Here is a 22,849-nt window from a genome sequence, read left to right as displayed (position 1 = left end):
TGAAAGGAGTCCTCCCTGAACACTGAGGTCAGTAATCCAATTTCTTTTGTGCCTGCCTGTATCTCTTCAGGGGTCACTTCACCAGATCTCACTCCTCCACAGATTCTGCTGCCGTGGTGATTTTTTCCAGCAATACCTTTTGCAGTTCTCCTGGGGAGGAACCCATGGTCTGTTTTTTTTAGGTCTCTACACAAGGTCAAATTTCCTTCTTGGCTTAAAAGCAGGTGCTGGAGGTCAACAGGAACCACCTGGAGATTGCACTGCTCTACAGATAAATGCTCAGGATGGGTACACAAAGATGGGTAACAGTACCTGGGGCTGTTCCTGAAGATGTCTTTAATATCCAAGGAGCAGAGACTTGGATAATTTGCCTTTTTTTCTTGTTACACTGAAGGAAGGTTCGGTTGAACAATGTATTTGTACAAAGCACCCATCTTGGGCCAGTTAAAAATTCAGGAGGAAGGACTGAAGTGTCCAACAAGGCTTTTATATAGTATTTTAGTCCTCACTGGTTTCCATATTTATTTAATTCACAGATGAATAATCATTTTGGTGACATTAGGAGAAGATTTAGATGAAGGCAAAGAAATTTTGAGAGTGAGATAATTGATGTGTAGATTCTTGGACAAGAAGTCTATAATCTGACTGGCTCCAACAGGGTTAATCTATGATTTCAAATTTTTCCAAGGTAGAAAGAACATGGAAGTGTCTCCCCTGTGACCTCCTTATGCCTTGTCTGCTGTGTCTCCCTTCAGCCTCTCCCCAACACACACACCACAGACCATCCTCCTGTGTCTCTACTCTCACACCTGCAGCACCTCCTCCTTGTGCCATTTCTTCCTTTCAATGAGGGTAAATTCCTCAAGGGGAGTGCTTTAGGAGACAGAGCACAGAGCTGGGTTTGGCACCCAGCGTGTCTCCTGCAGCACTGGGACTGAGCAGCCAGGCTGGGGATCTTGCTACACCCTTGTGCAGGAGGCACCATCTGCCAAATGTCCTCCTGAGCCATGTTTTAGCAAGTGGGCTAAAGAGCTAAAAAGAACATCCCATCCATGGCAGCTGAAGTCCATCACAGCTTGCTTACAGGATTCTGGCTCTGAAGGGAGGCTGGGCAAGTAGCCAAGAAGCCTCTCTTACTTGCCCATGTTTCTCTTTGGGGAAAGAGATTCCTGGTTTAGCATGGCCTGAGACAGCTTTAGGGAGCAGGATGGCTTTAAGGGAGCATTGGAGTTCCCTCATCCCAGGTGCAGCCCACCCAAGAAGATGCAAACTCCATTAATCTGATTTGCCAGGGCCTTGGGGCTGCTCTTGATTTCTTTGAAGTCACTGGCATAAGCCTTGTCATCTCAAAAAGTAGCAGATTTCTTGTGTTCTTTTATGTAAGAGCAGCCAGGCTTCCAGGATAGGGAAGGGAAGGGAAGGGAAGGGAAGGGAAGGGAAGGGAAGGGAAGGGAAGGGAAGGGAAGGGAAGGGAAGGGAAGGGAAGGGAAAAGAAAAAGGGGAGATGATCTCCATGCTTTATTTATTTCTCTGCTTTCTGCCCTTGTTGCCCCCTCCCCTTTCTTGTCCACCTACTTCTCATCCCTCCAAGAGGACATTTCTGCTCCAGAATGTGGTTGTTCCTGGAATTGTGCAGGGGGGTCACTGGGCCTGACTGGGGGGGTCTCTGGGGATGTGCCCTTTGCCCCTGAGGAGGCCAAATCTGCTGAGGTCCAGATTCTTCCTGATGATTCCATGTGATAGCTAATAATGGCCTACCCACGTTTCCGTGGCAACTCCATGCTGTGCTCTTAGCCCTGATCCAAATGGACATTCAGCACACTCCAGAAGCCATAGCATCAGCATGTTAATAAGACTTGCTGACGTCTTTTGCTTTCTGCCACACCGGCTGGTGAGCCTAAATTTGAATAATTTAAAAAGAGCAGATTTCTTGGGAAGCTCCCAATGCATTTCTGTCATGTGACTGGAGGAGAGTGGTCCCAGAAGTCTTCCGCATCTGAAGGGAAGCGGGACTCTGCCCTACCTTCTGCTTTTTCCATGCTTTGGCTTTGGGACACCTGGCATTGGTTTTCTTTTTTCCTCTGGGTTATTTTGAAGCTCCAGCTTTCATGTGGTCCCTAATCTAATGACAGCAAGGAGCAAGCTGGACAATCTGATGAATTGCTCCCTAACTCCTTCTTGTGCCAAGGAAGGAAGCTGGGTTTTGTTCTCATACAGTCAGAGAATGGCTACTCTGATTTGAGAGTATGAACATCCCTTTTATCATTAAACTCTACAACAATACCCACTGATCATGCAGGTTAGTGGGTCAAGTTCTATGGTGAAAGTGTTCTCCTGGCCTCACCTAATTCTGCTCTGTTAATTACCCTCCATTCCAGTCATTGTCTTGTCAAACACATTTTTATGACCATCATTTCCTCAGGAGCCCATTAACCCCACTGTAGCACTGGTGTGGCCTCCCTGGGGGATCTGAACTGCTTTCTCTTGCTGAGACAGATGTCAGATGCCTCCACATCTCCTATTGCCTGCAGAACAAATTCCCTAAACCAAACCTGGGGGATGTTTCTGGATCTGGCTGTCACAGACTGCCCCTTACCTGGGGAAGGGCTTTTGGGACTGAGCAGTGGAAGCAGAGCATGTGCCCTGTTTAATTTATTTCCTAGCATCAAAAGCATCACCCAGGCCACACTTGATTGGCTTGTTTGGCTTTTTTGCCATTTTCTCAGTGACATAAGCTTTGAGCCCAAAATTGTGGTAGAGCTGCCAAATAGCTTCATCTTCCCTACCTTGAAGGACATGGGAGTTTATTCTTGGCATTTTTGCTGCATTCCTTCACAAAATTTCATGTAACCACGTTGGAACGTGGCTCCACTGTGTGGTGTTGATGTGCCATCATATTTAGGTGCACCATCAGGTACTCCCAAGGTGAGTTCCATATGGTGAACATGTCTATGCCAAAATTCCTTTCCTCTTCCTGCACTGTTTCCCTACACTCCAGCTTCCCCCTTCCCAGCCATGATGGGAATGTTACCTCACGTGCCTCTCTCAGCTCCACACCATCCACTTGGTTCTGGATGGGCCAGCCAGGATTTAATGTTGTGTTGGCACCCAAAACCTTGCTTAAGGTTTATGGAGTTGCCCTCGTTGCTGAAGGCAGTAAATTCTGGGGGCTGCTCATCCCAAGTCATCATTAAAGATACATGAGGGCAATTGATTTTATCCCTACCAGTTCCGAAACACCAGGCAAACTTTAGGTAATGTGCTGCTAGTAACCCATGAGATCTGAGATTTAATTGCAGCTTCTTTGTCTTCTACTCACTAGACCTGGATTCTTATCTCAAAGGAAAGGAATTTATCGAATTAATTTCACTCTGTGTTGGCACGGTCACTATTCGCAGCCATGAGCAAATCCCATCATTGCATGCAGGCTGCAGCTCAGGCTGCTCAGAAACAGCAGTCAGTATTTTTAGAGCTATAGTTCTTTCCAGTGTCAGTTCTTTGGGTCATACATGTAATTTAAACAGTACATTTCTATTCCCTGCTTAGATGGATGTAACTGTCAGGAACATTATTTCTACTGATAATTACAAATTTGACATTCATTTCCCATGAATACTCTCTACTATTTGCTTAAAACTCACCTCCATGCATACGACTGCTGCCAAATGTTCTCTTATCAGAAAGCTGAGGCAGAAATGTCACATCTATAAAGAACACTCTTGGAATGGTGGCGTCTAATATGATTTTCTGCTACACAAAGCAAAGACTAGGCAAATGAAAAACAAACACTGGGAAAAATGGGCAACCTGAGGCCTCTTGTGTGGGCTGCCCAGGGGAGAGAGAGATCTTGATACGAGGTAGAGAAAAAAAGCTACTACTAAAGGAAATGTCCCTATAAACATCTTTGCTGTTTAATTCACCCAGCTCTTCTTCTGATACCCATTCTCCAATAGACAGACTTTTGTGACTAATCCCCCTTTTTGGAGTTTTACTGATTACCCAAATTGCTTCTCTTATGCCCTCAATTGGTAGCTCAGGAGGAGAGTTCAGTGAATGTATATTTTCCTTAAGGCATCCAGGTCCTTCTCAGGGAATTTGGATGAGATCAGCCTAAGTCATACGAATTAAACCTGAAGCCAGCCTTAATTGCCCAAGTCCCTGGTGACACATGACAAACACCACAAAGCATTCAGGTCTTTCCAGAACTGATGTTAGTCTTAGAATCTCAGCCAAAGTCTTCAAATAAAGTCAAAATTCCTACAAGACTATTTGGAGGTCAGTTGAATCAACATGTTAAATCTTGAGCCAAACCTGAATCTTGGTCTTTGGATCAGGGCTGTGCCCCTTGCTCAGACCTGTTTTCCCCAGGATGCTCCTCCAGCTCTGGAAGCCATCAGGATCAGAGATTTATTTCTCCCTTTCTGGAGGGCAGGAATTCCAATCTCTCACTAGTACTTCTCAATCCACTTTAACTAAAAAAAACCAGTGAAATTAAGAGAAACACCTCACTACTCACCTCCCACAGTGCTCAGGCTTCATCACCCAGCTCAGCTGATCCTACATTCACACGCTCCATTCAACATCCTATTTTTCATTTAAATCCAAACACATGTCCACACACATTCCAAAAAAATTTACCCACCTTTTGGTTATTTTAGTATTTTTTTTGATAACTCAATTCTTTTTAATTTGGCTTTATCCTTGCAAACTCAGGGTAGGTTTGGTTGTTGTGCTCTTCCCTCCCACCCCTCCGTTTTACTAATTTTGCATATATTTTCATAAAATGTTCTCATATATTTGCTGTAATTTTTTTTTTTTTTTGTGGACAAAGTGTAAGTGAGACAAGGATATTATTCACAGCCACAGAAACATAAGAAAGTAAAAAGGACTTTTTCCTTTCCCAATGAACAAAAATGACCTATGTACCCTTCAGTGTCTCCAGGTTTCCTTGGAAATGTATTCCCTTGCATTGTGCTTTAGTTTTTGTGGTGATGAGGGTTACCCAGTGCTACTGAAAAACCCAGCACCTGAGGCAGAAAGACAAACTCAGCTTTGCCTTTATGATTTTGGCTTTCTCTGCTTTAGGGACTATGTAGAAAGACCTTAAAGATGAGTGAGTGAAGATTTACAGGTGCTGCTCCTCCTCTGGCACCACAGAAGGCAACATCAGCCCGATGCAGGGCACAAACTGCAGGTCAGCTAAACAACCCCACACATCCCATTTTCCAGCATCTGCTGAGCCTCTACCTCTGGTGAAACATCTTCCAAGATGGAAATCCCAAAGCGAGGACACCTGAGCCCTTCACCCACCCTCCACCTCTTCTGTGTGGTCCCACCAAGGAGGCATCAGTTTTACTCCCCAGGGGCTGCCATCCCCTCCTGTCCTCCAGCAAAGCTCAGCACAGGCTGTGGGAATAACTCAATATAAAGCTGGCATAAATCTCAGCAGAAGAAATATCTTTTATCTTTAACCATTTACTCCCACTATAGGAATAATGGTAGCTCTTTTACATTTACATGTAACTCTTGTTTGTTTGCTTTGATTTTTTTTTTTTTATGTCTCTTTGTCTTGGCACCTGCATAGCAGAAAACTTGACAGTTCAGTACAGAAGTTTGCCCCTCTCTCTGCTTCTCCCTTTATTTCCTCTTCTGCCCCTGAGGACTCGCAAGCAACACCCCCAAGGTCAAGAGAGAGTACGGTGTTACCCTTTTATGACGGATATAGAAATAACAAACATGCCTGACAGTTTTATACAGCTGCTAGAACGGGTTTAGTTTTCAACAAATGAAGAATTTCCTCTTTTTTTTTCTCTTTTGTATATTAATTACATTTTACAAATCTTATTTTTCCCCTTTTCTTTTCTTTCCTTTCCCCCCACTTTTCCTTCTTCCTTTTTACTTTTTCCTCTTTTTTTTTTTTTTTTTGGTTTTTTTTGGTTTTTTTGTTTGTTTGTTTGTTTTGTTTTGTTTTATTTTTTTTTTTTTAAAGCAAAAAGATCAATCACCAAGGTGTCCATTGCTAAGTCCGGGGTTAGCAGAGTTTGGCTGTCATCTGGTCAGACTGTTTGAGGATCTCGGTGTTGTACAGGTCCAGTGCATGGTTCACTCGGATGATCTCGCTGTTGGTGAGCTTCAGGCGGTGCTTGAGCATACAAGAGAACAGATCCAGCTGGGGCTTCCCCGGGGCCACTGGAGGCGCCAGGCGGTTGATTCGGTCCCGAATATCCAGCAGCAAGAGCATGACGGAGGAGGAGGAGTAGAACTGCCCGCCCTGCGTGTAGGACTGGTTGACCTGCTGCACTGCGCTGCGCAGGAGGTCGGCGTTGAAGCGCAGGCTGTAGCCATAGACCTGCACATCTGAGATCTTGATATAGAATTGGCGCTTGGTGGGGTCAGAAAGGTCCACGGGCCCTTGGCCGGTCTCATTGCGCAGGAGGGAGGGCAGCCGAGTCCGGCTGCGTAGGTAGATGTGGACGGTCTCAAAAAAGGTTTTCCACCGGTTGCCCAGCAGCAGGGTCCAGTTGTAGCACTGGCTGTTTTGGAGGCGGATTTTCTCCCAGCGCGGGTAGCCATACTCCCCGAAAGGCATATTCCAGCCCTCTGAGTGGCTCCCACTGAACGGGTTGACATAGACAAAGAACATGGGGTCTAGGCTGCTGTTGCGCATCTGGCAGATGCGCATGGAGATCCCGATCACCATGTGGATGAAGTCCATCCGGTTCTTGTTGCTCTTCAAGGTGAGGGACATGCGTTTGCGCCACCGCGGGTCGAAGAAGGTGTCCAGGCGGATCTCGTTGCTGATGAAAGTGGTGTGCACATACAGACGAGAGTCCATCTTCTGCAGCAGGTACTTCAGCTCCAGGTCCTGGAAGTCCAAGTCCGTCTCAAAGCTGATGAACTGCTCGCTCCGCTCGGAGTCCACGTTCTGGGGCTCACAGCGGCCTCGGTAAAGCTTATAGCCCTTGTTGCACGAGCCGCAGAGGGAGATGTTGGCAAGGCTGCACATGGCACAGCTGTTGTTGCCCCCGATGATGCAGGGGATGGGGCGCTGGCACAGACTGGTGCCACCATGGCAAACGCAGCTCCGCTGGCTTTCCAGAAAGGTCCCCCAGAACCCGTTCTCGTTGCAGTAGAGCAGGGACTGGACTCGGGTAAGCCATTCCTGTATCGTCCTGCAGGTGGGGAGAAGGAAGAATTAGCATAGTAAGGCCTCACAGGGACTTGGTGTTGGCATCTTGCTGGAGCTACAGTGTTTTCAGGGATATATCTGAGGCAGAGCTCTCGGAACATCGATACCCTGCTGAGGCATCTGGGAGCTATTCCAGTCTATTTCTAGACTGAATCTTTCATCTGCTGTTTACTCCTTTGGTGATGAGCAAAAGCCTTCTAAGAAATAGCTACCAGTTAGAAATGCTCATCTGATCTCTCTCTCTTCACTCTGCTCTAGGAGCTGATACAGGCACGGTGTTCTGCCAAGGATCCCAGCAGTGCTACAGTGACATGGGAATGGAGCTGATAAAGCCATGCCAGAGGCTGTGGGGCTATCAGACATCACAAGGGCAGCAGAACTCCCAGGCTAGCAGGAGAAAACCGCTCTTCAGGTCACTGGCAGTTGGCCCCACCCTCTAAAAAACAGACCCATAACAGGATAAGGCAAAGCAAGCTGCAAATTCTGCTTGTGGTGCAGAGCTCAGAACAGCAGAAAAGAGGGTGGAAGCCAGGATGCACAGAGACAAAGCTACTAAAACTATTCCTCCTTAAACAAACCCAAAAGATTGCTGCTAATTAACCACCTCTTGCAGTCTCTCCCTTAAAATCAGCCCCACTCACCCACCCCTGAGCCCCACCACTCCCACAGCTGCTGTGTCAGCACCTTCAACTCCACATCCTGCAGCCCTGGAACAACTCCTAGAAAATGACAATGCAACCCACATTCACTTTTTGCACAACCCACTTGCCATGTTGCCTTGTTTCCCCCTTTTCTCCCTTCCCACTGCCCCAGGAAAGCTGGGCACAGCGACTCCTTTCTCAACAGTCCTCAGCAGAACTCTCTGTGCAGCCGCTGCTCCCTCCCCTCCGTCTTCCCCCTGGCTAATGAATACTTCATTGTCTCCTCTGGGCAAAAAGTTCTTGGTAGTGCTGCAGTGAGAGGACTGGCTAATGACAAATTAGGATTCAGCCCCTGTAGAACGGGAGGAGTGATTATGGACAGAGGCTCTCAGAGCTGGATTAGTGAAATTCATGGCACCTGCATCGCCTGACCTCCGAATAATCATTAAGCTGTAGGCTGTATCAAAGAAGGCATTAAATGATACAGCAGCAAAGAACAGCAAGATGATTCGGGGGAGGGAGAGAGTGGAGGGATGAGAGTGTAAAACAGAGGAAAGTGCTGGAAGGAAAGAAATAATCAAGGAGCAGAAGCAGAAAAGTTGGGAAATAAAGAGAGGAAAATGTGCAGGTAAAAGGAAAAATGAGAGAGAAACACAGTGGGCAGGAGTAACAGGGGTGGAGAAAGGGAAAAACAGTAACACCAACAACTGAAAGAGAACAGGCAGGAATGAAAAGCAGGAAGAAAAGGAGTGAAAAGAAAGGGAAAAAAAGACAGGGTGAGGAAAAAGGAAGGGCATTAGACGAAAAATTCGGAAGTGTTGGATGTGGGAACAGACAATTTTCACATTCTTCCTGTGGTACAGGGCTGCCAGGGTCTCTTTCCCCTGTTCCCAACCAAGAGGAGGTCTTCTGCTGGTGGAAAGGACAAGGTTGGCTGGGGAGCTTGGGAGCAAGGCAGGGACCTCCATAAATATCTGCTATAGAGGGAGACAGTGACAGCCCAGGTCCCTCGAAAAAGTGCACAGGGCTCCTCCTGATTCCTGGGACAGCTCTGTCTCGGAGGGAGGAGACAGCACAGCACAAAGTGGCTGCAAAACACAGCCGCAAGCTGACAGCAACAAGAATTTTCAAACCATCCCAGGGGGTTGAGGCTGCCTTCTGCTCACAGGTGAATTTTTGCTCACTTTTCAGCAATACAAATATGTTTTCACCCATCTGAAGCCTTGTGCAGTGCTGGATTGATGCTTTGCACAGGTTTTAGGGGTTGATAATGCCCCTGAGTTCCTGGGCCAAGGACTGCTAGGCCAAAGCAGGGGACACAGTATAAATTAGAGTCAGGTGACCACATTCTGTCCATTTTGGGTGTGTTCTGTCTTAGAAAAAAAATCACTGGATCGTTCTGTCCTTCTTTATACTAGCAGCCAGCAGAATAAAATGGGAAAGAAACCTCAGCTGATATCTTGCAATGGACACCAGTAAAATTCCTGTTCCCCAGATGAGCTTTGTGGAGGAAGGATGGGAGGTTGTTTTTTGTTGTGTGCATGTGTATGTCTCAGCTTTCAGCAAAGACACAAGTAGGACTAAAAAAAACAAGAAGAAAATGAAACAGGAGACTACCTACCATCTGCTGATGGCAGCAATAAAGGATGTAATTAAATGAAAATACAGAATCCAGGGCAGAGCTGGGCATCGACTACAAACACGACAGTGTGAAGTGTGAGAGAGTGAGAGAGAAGAAAAGTGGTATAAATTACCCCATTTTTTCTTGCAACTGGGGCAGGTTAAGAATATACACAGGACCAGCCAAAGCCTTCAGCTGACAGAAGGTAACTCACAGCACTGTACCTAAGACGTGTCAGAGAAGGAGGATGCTGGAAAGAGCCACTGTTTAACAGCTAAAATCCAGTACCAGAGTAGCCACTGATTTTCATTTAGAATTTTCCCAGGGAGGTGGTGGGAGTCCCCACCCCTGGAGGTGTCCAAGGAACGCCTGGATGTGGCACTCACTGCTCTGGTCTGGGTGACAAGATGGGGATCAAGCACAAGTTGGACTCACTGATCTTGGAGGTCATTTCCAACCTCAATGATTCCATGATTCTAAAGTGAAAATAAATATGACATGCAGGCCAAGCTCTGAGTGAGAATTACTTTGCAGTGTTTTCTGACTGTTGCTCACTGGACACGTGGTTCCCTGGCAATGCTGGAAACAGGGAGCCAGACAGATTTTTCTTTTTATTTGCAAGGAAAAAAGGCAGGGACGTGAAAAGTTTGCCTTTGTAAACTCACCTTTCACTTTCCAACCAGTGCTGGCTGCTCTGGGGGTACTTTTGGGTTTTCTGTACAGAATAGTGAAGTAAAAAATGCTATTTTTATTCTCAGCAGCTGTGAGATATATTCTGGCTGGAGGCCAGAACATGTATAATCGCTCTCTCCATTGGATGTTATTTCTATTTTACATCCGGTATTTTAAAATAAAACTACAGGTGATCATTCAACATCGAAGCTTTATTAACTGAGGAGTGGTCTCCTTTTTAAACCAACAGACTTGCCTCTGTTTTAAACCTGTAAACTTTCCTGGGTTTTTACAAAAGAAGTCCAGACCGAATATACCTCTGTCTGTCTGTCTGTCTATCTATATCTTTATCTATATTTTTATATATCTCTGTCTCCTTAGCTGTTGCAAAGGGTCATGGAGAATCAGCCTAATTGCCAGAAGGCCTACTCTTCCTTCCTTATCTTCCTTTTGGAAACACCACCTCTTCCTCTCCCTGAGGACAATCAACAGCAATCATCTCATTTCTTTTTTTTTACATTGCCTTTGAATGTATAATGCAGGCTTACAATTATGTGTATTAAAGAGAGAGAGGCTTGCTCTTAATAGAACCTTGCCATCCTTTCAAAGCCACTGGTATGCTTGATAAGCTTCTGTCACTCTGTACCGCAACAATTAGAAAATTAGAGGATTTCCCAGCTCTGTGAGGAGAAAGATGGGTTGCACCTCTTCCACTACAGAGCTCCTACCACACTGCCCCCCTGCCTCGCTGCAGATGCAGAATGACAAACAAGAAAAGAAATGATAATACGCCTGCTGATGTTGACTTAAACAAATCAAGCACATCAGTCACTTAAAAACCCAGCTGCCATCATCCATTCCATCCTCCTTCCCCCAGATTTCATTGTAGTAGTTGGAGGCTCCCTTTCTGCTTGGCTGGGTTTTTAAAATAGATGAGAAATGCTGGAGACATATTTGTCTAAATGTTTTGGAGCAACGTGGTTGGATGGAGATTTCCTTGCTGCTGTTTCACTTTATTGTCATTGTTGTTGTGGCACAACTATAAAATCCACATTGGACATGCCTGTGGCTCCTCCAGCATCAGCCTGGTCAGAACAGCTCAGCCAGTTGGCAGAGATGGGCCAGGTTTAGGAAGCTCTCCAAAGACTTTATTTCATAATCTCTTACATTTAATAGATATTTCTCCTCATCCCTAGTAAGTCCATCAAATCTTTGTCCTGAAACATGAGATTTCTTGGTAATTAAAGAGGTGTTAAGCCCTGGAAGAGTTTTCTGAGCTGCACCAGCATGAAATGAAAAGTCAGCGTGTTCAGCAGCCAGGGAGCTGGATGAGAGCAGTAGACAGCAGTCAATCTGTCAATTTTTCTCTTGAAACTGAATATTTAGCTAACGAAGGAAGTGGACAAACAGTTTCTCTTCAAATATTAACTTGGCCTGACCCTTCCAAGAGAAGCTTGGAAGAAAAGGTACTCAGACTCATTTTTTTCCATAAGATTTTCAGTATTGCTTCATTCCAGACAATGTAGAAAGACACAGCAAGAGATGTTTATTAAAATCCAGAAATGCAAGTCTCCAAAAAGGACTTGAAGCAAACTCGGCTACAGGTTAAAGCCGAAAGGAGCCAGCAGGAGGGATTATTAGATATCAATAGTTGCTGTAGCAGTAATGGAAAATCTGCTCTCTCCACCTGTAATAACCCTGCAAGGCTTCTGCTCAGTGAGGTTTTACAGGTCCACTCTGCCTCTCACAGCAGCAATGTGATGTATTCCAAGTGAAACTAAAGCTTCTCTTTCACTCTGGAGATACTGAGGAGCACAATTCAAGAATGGAGCACCTTGTGCTCCACGTCCCTTTTAACAGCAAGTGGAGGTTGAAAGTTTGGCTGTGGATTTTGAGGAAAAAACCACAAAAAAGCAGCTTAGTCTGCAGAACAGACTAAACATATTCTTGCAGAACTTAAAGAATAAGTGATGCCCTTCCCCTGGGTAGGTAAAACCACACTGAAGGGATGTGAGTGTAATCAGGAACGTGACAAAAGTTACCTACACCTCCAGGAATTTCAACCCACTCCCAGATTTTACTGTTTCCCCCAAACATCCATGCCAACACAACCCACATCCAAACACAGCCTGCTGGGATTAGGTCCAAGCCCGAGCTCAGCTCCACCAGCCCCCCAGCCCAGCCCCCCTGTGCCCGAGGAAGGATGCAGGTACCTTTCCCTAGGCAGCTGGTGGTTAGGATTGTGCCGACACCGGACACTGAGGCCAAAGAGTTTGCGGGCAGTGCGCTGGATCTTCTGGCGCTGGGCTTCCAGCGAGCTCTGCAGCAGCTTGTAGCGGTTCTGCAGGTCCCAGTCATTCCCCCAGTGCTGGTGGATGCTCCCAATGGTCAGGAAGTGGTTGCTAGGTAGCCTTTTCATGAAGGATTTAAACTCATCTGGAACACACACAAGAAATGGGGAGAAATATGGAGGTTTCGGAGCTGTAACAAAGTTACAAAGCTTTTCATTAGCTGAGGGAGAAAGAGCAGTGATGGACGAGGCCATCAGCGCTGCCAGAGGAAGGTGATGTCCATTAACTCACTGTTCTGTCACTCTGCCCCAGGAAGCCACTAATTCCATGGCTGTTGCTGCTCCCATACAGGAAAAAAAAAACCTATAGTGAATATCAAGGTGAAACAACGCAGTTAAAGTGTACAGGGTGGAGGAAAAAAAAAGAGAGAAATTCCCTGGAGCATGAGGTTATAGTCTAAGGGTTATAAACAAAAAGCTGGGAGTTGTAATCATTGTCAGTTAAAGAGTTCCCATTTATATTGTTTTTTAGCTGCTCCTGAAATGCTGTTTGTTGTTGAAGGCAAAGCATTTGGCTGTGTCATTAAAAAAAAGGGGAAAAAAACAAAGCTGTAAAAATTCCCCAGAGGAAAGGTTTGGATGCTGTTAAAATGTCCTGCTTTCGCATTTTTTAAAAAGAGCATTCTGATTCTTTCCTCTCATTTAACTCCATTTGAAGTTAAATGAGTTGCATTTTGTAATGAGGAAAATAAAATAAAATAGTTTGCAGAGCTCAGGTGAGAACAAAAGGTGTCAATTTTAGCTAAAGGGAACAAATCCAATTGATCGAAAAATATATTGTTCAATGTTGCTGTTTGTTGTGTTTGTTGTTTTTTGATCACTTTATTTCCATATTATTTTGTTTGATAATGAAAAAACCCACCATTATGCAGGGTTTGTTGGAGGGGTTTTTTTCATCACAATCAGAAATTCTGATACTGTTTCTGTTTATGATCACCCCTTCCTTCCTCCCTGAGAAGGGTGGTTTGCTCAGACTCTGATTACCAGGCTGGGACATCCTCAGATGGGAAAAAACCAGATGGTTTCAACTTTCTCAGGGAAAAATAACTCAATTTTTGATGGTAGAAAACCATATTTGACAGAGTGAGACCTTGAGAAATGCAATGAGTGGGACAATAAGAACTCCATAAAATGCAATAACAACAAGAGCAACGTTTTATACCAGGAGAGAAAAACCCCATGTGGCAGCACAGGCTTGGGCACAACCAGCTGAGGAAGGTCCTGGGGACTGAGGTGGGTTAACAGTCTGTTCCACTGGAAAAAAATGTCATACTGGGCTGAATCCAGCTGGTTGGGGAAGTTGATATTCACCTTTTCTTGGCACCACTGAGGCTACACCTGGGGCACCCACCTAAAAGGGATGAACAGAGGGAGGGCGGAGCTGAGGGACACCAAGATGCTCCAGGGCCTGAGCACAAGTTCTGCAAAGTCAGGTGTGGGGAGCTGCACTGGTTTCATTTGGTAAAGAGGAGGCCAAGGAATAAATAATTACTGCAGCAACTGCTCAGAAGGTACTCACATTTATGAACAAAACTCCTCTTTTTAGAGACAGTTGCTATAACAAGGAGCAATACATAGTTTGCAGCTTGAGAAATTAAAATGATTTACTAAAAAATTTTCTTCACTTGGAGTTAACGCAGCACTGGAACATGATCAGAGATGTATAAAAATCTCTCATTTTAGACTCTGCTAGACAAAACCATGGCTGACCTGACCTAGTGCTGGCTATGGTCCTGCTTCTAGAGGGAGGCTGGACTAGACCCCTGCCATAAACTTCTCAGATAAGACAACAAGAAGTACAGCCATCTTTTCCTGTACATTACTTACATTATTTCTGATACTTTCCCAATCCTTTTTTTTTTTTTTAATTCCTTCATCCTCTTTTCAGAAGGAAAAGAGGACAAAAGCAAAGGAAAAAAGTCAGAAAAGGAGAGCTTGTAAAGGCTGACATCTTTTCAAATAAAAAGAAATAATCCACAGAATTAGTGGAGAAAATCTGACCAGATAATTTACATCCTATAGTACAAAGTTAAAGATATTTGCATAACAGATTTCCTATTATTCATCAACTTGCAGTTCATACTTAACTGCCTAACAAAGGATATCTGTACATTAGTCAGTCCCATCCTGACATGGATGGTAAATGGATGTTCACATCCTACTCATCACATGGTGTAACTGAGCTCCTCATAAAAATCATCATCATCACTGCACTACCAGCATCCATGGGACATCTGCTTATCTCCTTTCTCCCCCAAAGATAACTAAGAGATTCCTTTTTTTAAGTCATCTCTCAGGTTTTCATTCTGGTTTTAATGCTGCTTCCAGTGCCCTTCTCCTCCCCAAACCTGACTCTCTGCTTTTCCGCAGGTCTCTGAAAGTACCATCATGTATAATTGCTTCTGTTGACCATGCTGATTACTCCAGGTACCTTTCAGCAGTAAAAGCCTTGCATTTGCTTCCCGCCCCTTATAAATCAATTTCCTCAAAAGCCTGTTTGTGCAGGAGCCCAGGCTCTTTTCCCTCTGATGATGAATGTGCTACATTTTTCATCGAGACGGGCAAGGCAGGAGTTTCAGTGCAGTGTGTACGTTTTGCTACCGCAGTGCAACGTTGGGGGAAAAACAAATGAGCAGCAAATCTGGCAAAATAAAAGCTGGATGGGGTTGTTTAAAATTAGGGTGATGAAGGAAAAAAAGTACTTTAAAACCATCATCGTTTCTTCATTATTTATATTTATTTATAACTCTGCCTGGAAACCAACAGTATGGATGGGGATATTCATTATTTCTGGGAATAGTTCATTTTTAACCCTAAGAATTTCCAATTAATTAAAAGTCTGTTTGCCTTTATTGTTATTTTATTCCTCTGCACAGAAAACCTTGCTGATGGCTGGGACTATACTTCCCGTGATGCAGCTTGGCCCCTCTTTCTGCCGAGTCACCCCATCCCTAAGGCAGTCCCATGGCAATGACTCAGCATCACAAGTGCCACCGCAGGGAATTGACAGGTCAGACATCCCTTTCACAGATTAAGTTTTCCTTTTGCCAGAGTTAAAAAGAAAAAAAAAAAAATCCCATTTACATCAGAAGGCAGTAGTCTTGAAAAAAACAAACAAATTAACAAATAAAACTCCACTTAATGACTTAATGACTTAATTAAAAGTTGGGGTTTTTTAATCCACAGTCACAGAATTTTTTGACCAGCCATTCTAAAATGCCAAGAATAAAGCAGTGTTATTTTTCTCAATTTACACACAAGCAGTGAAGCACAGGGCTAAAAAAACTCCTGAGCTGATTCAAAGCAGCTTCAGTTCACTGCATCCTCCTTGACTTTGAAGATACTATTCCAAATCACACCAACTCCTGATTCACCCTGCATGATTTTTTCAGATTAACAGAGGATCCAACACAGACCAGAAGCAGAATACAAATGTTTTAGGCTCTCAGTAGCTTCCTGTGCAAAATGGTATTTGCTTTCAGAGCACTCCTGTGACTTTCAGTCCACTTTATTGGAAAAGCCTTCAGATGTCATCAGAGATTTCTCCTCTGCTGTTCATAATGAAGAAAATCCCCTAGTTATTGGGAATATTTATTAAAACAAAGAAGCAAAACACTAATACTGCCATCTTTTCTGATAGCAACTTCCATCTCAAAGGATAAGTTCACGCATGATGCATCAAAGTGATGAATCAGATGCAGCATCTTTAGACATAAAGATAATCACTCCATCTAGCCCTGAAAAGCCTCCAGCCCTGGGTGGAATATGGCAGAAATTGCACTGCAATATGTCACTTTAACATGGCAAATGAAAAACACCTTCCCCAGTTCAAATCTCAAGGGGAGGGAGCCTGAATATAATTATCTACCCTGGCCTGTGCTTGGATCGAGTGCAGCAAGGACAGAATGTGACAGGGACAGAGACTGTGGGACTGGAACTCCCCTCTCCACAGGGCTCCCACCTTCTCAGTGCCTGGGTTAGATCCCCTGGGAAGAGAAGGGCTTTAATGAGACCAACCTGTGACTCTTGAGCACCTTATGTGAAGATCCTGTGCCAGAACTAACAACTGGTAACACATAACCAGTGGCAGAGCTGTGCTGGCCAGCACTGCCAGCCATCCTTGTAAACTTGTGTAGTACTGAGGTGGCAAAAGCTCCTGAAATCCACATTTCTGGTTTACCCTGGTGTTACCCACCCCATCCATGAACCCATAGAAACTCACAGAAAACATCTGACCTCGTTAGCTGGTGACCTGCTCCTGGAACTGCCCAGCCCTGTGGCTCCCCAAGGTACATGGGGCGATCTGGCCAAGATGGGCATTAGCCTCAGGCCATTAATTCCCACTCTGACTGCTCAGCTGAGCACCAAGGTGACAGCATGAGTGGGACATAAGGATCTATGCAGCAGCAGAAACACCAGCAGGGGCCACATGTTGAAGTATGAAGAAAATCCTCAATAGCCCTTCAAGGAAACATCACAGGCTACTGCATTTCAGCTGTTAAAGGGATTATGGTGACCTTCAACATGAAGAAAGAATGAAAACTTAGGAAGAATTCTTCTTGAATTTAGCTAGATGGTTCTTTTCTCAGAGTTTTCCTCCCTGACATGGAGATCTGGGCAGTTGTGACAATAATCATTGAGGAAAATGTGTTGGAAAGTAGCTGGTTAAACTGAAAGATGAGAGTCAACACAAGGACAAGTTCCTGATGAAGTTCTGCTTGGTGCCTGTGTGGTTTTGGGGCAAGTAGGCCACTTGCGAAAGGATAGAATTCACTGAAAGTGTTGCTCCTTCCTACTTCAAGCCCTCAAGAGTGTGTATCCCATGAGTACAACACACCTGCTATGGGTAAACTACTCCCACTACCAGCATCAGCGTGGAACAAACTCTGCTGGCACCCCCAGCCTTACCTGGGGAGAAAATGGAAAAGAGAAATGTTCCCAGCAGCAGACATTGCCCTGCAGGAGGGAGGAGTCATTTTCCTTTCTTCTCCCTGCCTCAAAGGAGGTGTCATCTGTCCTGTGTGTTCTTCTCCCTCTGAATTGCTTTCACCAAAGCAGAATAAATCATTCATGCAAATCTGAAAAGCAATTTCTGCATCATTCGTATTATGGAAGATTCTCCACAGAACTATTAAAAGAGAGATTTGGAGATGGTTTGGTATGAAAAATCATATTTTTGACCAATCACACACTTCCATGGAAAATATCCCTGTACACATAATACCATGTGTGGTGTGTGTTCCTGTCTGTGTGTTTAATAGAGGGAAAAAGGGTACTCTCTCAAGGCTAAGATCCTGGGTTTGAGCTCAATATCCTCTATTTTTTAGCCAAACTAGAGCATTATACTGAGGGAATAAAATATTTTTACCTGATACAATCTGCCATGAATTGAAAAAGTGAGTTTTGCTCAGTTACCTGAATTCTCCAGATCTTTATAGGCTTCTGTCCAGGTCTTGGCCATGTTTGCCAGTGTGTACTCCATGATCTGGATGTCGGTGATGGGGCAGTTGCACTGAGGGAACTCCTCAGAGCACTGGCAGCCGCACTGGCTGTCCCGGCAGATGTACTCGCCCTCCCCATTGCACATGATGTAACTCAAGGCAGACTGGACAAACTTCTCTTGTAAATATTGAGGGAAGATGATCTGGAGACCTGGAGAGGGAACAAGAGGGTTATGGGAGGAAAAAAAGTAAATTAAAAAGTAATTTCAGGTATTTATTCCTCAAAACCTGTTTCATTAGCAGTTTGGGAAAGTTATGGTGAAGAATTAAAAGCTGTCATGAATAAGGAAGGTACCACCTGCATCCCTCCAGGGCAAGTAGTAATTTAGCTGAGAACAGAGCCCATCTTGTGTATGGGAGAAGGGCGACAAGTAACTTCTCTCTTCCCAACACCCTTTCATCCCATTCCCAGATCCCAGCACAGTACAAAGCCCCTGAATGCAAAGCCTCCCTTAATCCCAGGTGTGATTGTTTTTGTCTCCTGAAACCAAGTGCTAGTTCAGAAGCAATGAGCATTATGCTGCTCTTACCTGTTTTGAGAGACACTAAATGGGTTTGGTACCATAGAAAAAAGGAAAATACACACTGAAATGGAAAATAAGAAGGAATGGAAAACAGAAGAAAGGTAAATAACACAAGAGTGGATTTGTAAAAGACCCTCACAGAGTTAAGTGCCCAGCTCCCACAGCATAAATACAGGAGTTGGGTACCTGAGCCTTCACAGCTTGCTCCCTGCTAGGAAGGCTACTTGCCAAATCCTATAAAAGTGCAAATGGATTTAGTGCCAATGATTTCAGTGGTGCTCAGCAGATTTACATTAGCAGGGAGATCTATCCCCTTGTCCCTTCTCCATGGCAAGTGTTTGTGTATCCATCCATCTGTGCAGGCATTAGTGTAAGTGCACCCATGCTCAGGTACCAGAGGACGTACTAAGAGTTTAAGTGTTTGCCCTGTGCACAGTGTACATGGTTTTCCATCCTGTCCTCCTCCAGACTATCTATGGATCTCCCTGAGGATTCACAGCTGTTTGTTTCTATCTGGCAAGTCCTGCCTGTCAGCCCCTGTCAGTGTCTGTGGTGCAGAGGCAGAGGACAATGACTCCAAATGAGCCTTTCACGGGACCCCACTTGGAAAAGGCCAGGGACTTTGGAGTGGCAGCAAGAGGAGTTTATGGCCTGAATGGCAGCACTGAACTCCAGTGTAATGAAGGCACGCAGGTCAATTACCCATCTGTTTGTGTTTCTGCTGTGCTGAATTACTGGATTTGTGCCTGACAGCTCATGGGAGTGGAATGAAAATCAGACAATAATTCAGAGGATGAGAGTGTGCAGGAATGGCAAAAAGGGCTGTGACCCCTTTCAGGTGTGCAGGTCCACTTCTGATGGGTTGTGTTCACCTCAGACAAGAGAAAAGCCACGGGTGGTGACCCTGGGACCCCCATTACCCTTTTGCTTTTGGATCCAGAGATGCACTTCAGCCTTAATGAGGTCCCTCTGGAAGAGCAGGTTTGGGGGCTCAGGAGGCTGTGGAAGGCCCAGGGAGCCCTGTTTCCTCTCCCCCTGGTCTAGGTGAGCACCATGCTTGGTGGCAGCAAGCTGCCCTTCTGCCTGACCCCACTGGCAGCCTCCAGGCAGGATGATCTTGGAGCACTGTCCAGCTGGGAATATGTTTGTGACACTTGCACAGGGAAGGACTTCAAGCCTGGCATTCAGTGGCACTGTTTCTGCACAGATCCTGCTGCCTTTTTGGCTTTGCTGTGGGGGACTGGAAGGAACACACAAAGAGCCGACCAGTACAGCATCCCTGCAAACGCCTCACAACTGGCCTGCAGAGGATCATCATTATGAGGTCCCTTTGGTCTTTTCTGAGATGTGTCTCAACAAGAAGCTCAGATTTCTTCCTGCTGTCTTCAGGATGTCCTGAAGGTCAGCCTCTTCTAGGGATTGTAGTGATAAGACAAGGGGGAACAGCTTTAAACTGAAACAAAGTAGGTTTAGATTTGACATTAGGAAGAAATTCTTCCCTGTGAGGGTGGTGAGGCCCTGGCACAAGGTGCCCAGAGAAGCTGTGGCTGCCCCATTCCTGGGAGTGTCCAAGGCCAGGTAAGATGGGGCTTGGAGCAACCTGGGATAGTGGAAGGTATCCCTGCCCATGGCAGGGGGTGGAACAGGGTGAGCTTTAAGGTTCCTTCCAACCCAAACCATTCTGGGATTCTCTGATTTATCTGAAACAACCACAACAGAGGGATGGTCCCTTGTCAAATCCTCACATGGGTATTAGTGATGGTCCCACCTGCCAGGATCCAAACTTTCCTTCAGGATGGAATGAAAGTGCAGTGCTATTGGAGAACTGATCCACAAAGGGGACTGGAGAGCCTGAAGGCAGCTGTACTCACTGAGCTTTCAAGCTCACATGAGAGCAGAGCTGGACTTCTTGATGTGCATTGACTCTTCATTCATGGTCCAAGTCCCATGAGTACATTTTCCGCTCTGCTTCATGGAGGAGCAACCTGCTCTGGCTCTTCGAACATGATCAAATGACCTCAGCTCTTAAGTTCTCCATAGTTTCTCTTTGAATTTTAACTTGGATAAAGCACAACAAGCTGTTTGGTCCCATCTACGAACGATCCTGACTTTGGAGATTTTTATTTTATTTTTTCCTGGAGGGAATAGGGTGAAAAAAGCAACTGAAGTTTCAGGGAAAGCACTTCCCATTCCAAGGGACATCCTCCATGCATTCCAGCAGATGCAGAAACATGAATACCCTGTAATCTCCAGAACACAACACGTTCTAACACTTCAGTGCTTCACGTGGATACTCTCTTTCTGCCCATAAAACTCATGCTTTCTGAAAAAAAAATAACATTTCCAGGATAACCTCCTCTTGTAAGAAATAATATCATGTTTAAGGGGCAATCAGACCTCTTACCTCTGACCTAGCACCAACTCGTCAAAGCACTTATATAAATACTTAACTTCATCAGCGGTTTTGCTTTATCCATCAGTTACCTGAAGCATTTGACAAGAAGCACACACTCAGAGCTGTGTTTGCACAGGTGACACCCAAATCCAGCCACTCATAGGAGCACCAGTGTGCACACTCCAAACACAACCCCCTGACTTTCAAACAGGCTGTAGGGCTTACATGTGACTCACATCTTCCAGCCAAGAATTTCCTTGTGGAAGAAATCAGTGTTACTGAAATACAGCTGTGCCTATTTCCACAGAAGTACTTTCATATATATATATATATATATACACACACATAAATATTCACAGATTCCTCATCATCCCCAGACAAGTGTAGATTCATATCAATTTTTTTGCTTTAGTTTTGAGCATCTCTGTGATCAGACCTCAGCAAGAGATTTTACAAGCACTGTGCCAGCAGCAGCATCTCACCGAGTCCTGGAATCCTCCCTTTCATGTGTAGTTCTAGCCCATGCCCAGGGACTAAATATTGCTGCAATTCAGTGGGTTATGGTTGTCAGCAAAGCACAGGTGGCATCAATCTTTTGAGACCACTGCTCTGGTGCTACAGTTTCTATCTGTAAAGCAGGAAAGCTGTAATCCCAAGGAATATAACAGCCCCACAGAGCAGCATGTGCTAGCTGGGAAAGCCCTGCTGCCAGCCACAACCCTAATAAAATATCCCAAATGCTGTGTTGTTCTCTAACAAATTTATTTGGGTATTTCAAGCATTCAGAAAAACACATATATATTCAATCTTTCACTGTTGTCTACTGATGAAACAACCTCCTGTCAGCAGCCAAGAAGAGAGGCAAGCTGGTCTTAAAAACTGGAATATTGGACCATTTCCATGGGGGCAATCCCTCAATCCAAGCCAGGGGGCACAAGGAATGGGCTCATCCCCAACAGCAGCCTCAGGAGATGATAACAGATGCACACAGTAAGTTTGCTGCTGACTTGAATATCTTAGGTTTGAAGGTAACTTACTGATCAGAGGGGGAATTCTGCCACTTTGTAAAGCATAAAGTTCCTCTTTAAAAATGAAGAGAGGTACCAATTTGGTATAAGTTTATCTTAGATAACTACAGGCAGCATATGAAGTGTCTGACAAGGGAACATGTCCTTAATTCACCTAGAGAAACTATTAGAGATGTTGGCTTTAGACTGTATATAAAAGGCTTCCTGCATTAAAAGAGGTAAATTTCCCCAGCTCTAAATTAAAGCTATTTGAAATATTTTCCACAGAAGAGTTCTCTGTTGAAAATGCAGTTTCATTGAAGCATTTTGTGAGAGCATGTTGACTCCAAAAGCACTTTTGACTTTCTAAATGTATTTTTTCATACTCCCTCATTTCACTGCACTGAAAAGCTGAAATGTTTTGTGCTTTCATTACCATTCTGCCCATTTTGGTCATTACTGTTCTGCCCATCTTGGAAAAAGCTTTAATAGTAATTGTAATGTAAATTCTAATGTTATACTATCATATATATTATATAGGTATATAATATATCCCTCTATGTAGTTATATATGTATAATATAGAAGGGTATTTACAGATCTATAATAATATAATATTAAATATAGTAATATAATATATGTAATATTATATAAGTATTGCATATAACATGCATTATATATACTATTATATGACCATATTTGATGCATCAAATGACCTGATATGCAACATTTCCTGTTTATTTGCACAGTTTAGAACAGCACAGAAGCATTATACCTCACTGAAATAGTGCTATGCTCCAATATTGACATATACTGTCAATAACAGTATTAATACAACAGGATGTGCCTCTGAAATTTGGATTTCCTGAAATTTTTTAAGGTGTTGCTTTTTTCAGTCAAATTTTCCAATTTCTGCCCAGGACACTTGTCCAGGGAGCACAAATTCCCCT

At 44.4% G+C, this 22,849-nt stretch overlaps 1 protein-coding gene across 2 annotated transcripts in view; it reads right to left on the bottom strand.

Annotated features, from left to right (window-relative positions):
* Positions 1 to 4,759: 4,759 nt before the first annotated feature.
* The window catches only part of BRINP1 (BMP/retinoic acid inducible neural specific 1), an 87,681-nt gene continuing 69,591 nt past the window's right edge, over positions 4,760 to 22,849 (bottom strand). For both annotated transcript variants that reach the window (XM_032130787.1, XM_032130788.1), the window contains exons 6-8: positions 17,889 to 18,125; positions 12,337 to 12,559; positions 4,760 to 7,172 (exon numbers count right to left, since the gene is read on the bottom strand). In XM_032130787.1, coding sequence (XP_031986678.1) covers positions 6,032 to 7,172; positions 12,337 to 12,559; positions 17,889 to 18,125 — 1,601 coding nt within the window. In that variant the 3' untranslated portion in view covers positions 4,760 to 6,031. The remainder of the gene's footprint in view (positions 7,173 to 12,336; positions 12,560 to 17,888; positions 18,126 to 22,849) is intronic.

Source organism: Corvus moneduloides, chromosome 21 (genome assembly GCF_009650955.1).
Source record: "Corvus moneduloides isolate bCorMon1 chromosome 21, bCorMon1.pri, whole genome shotgun sequence".
Taxonomy (NCBI): Eukaryota; Metazoa; Chordata; class Aves; order Passeriformes; family Corvidae; genus Corvus; species Corvus moneduloides.
The sequence above is the reverse complement of the archived record's forward strand: the minus strand, read 5'-3'. Positions and strand labels throughout refer to the sequence as shown.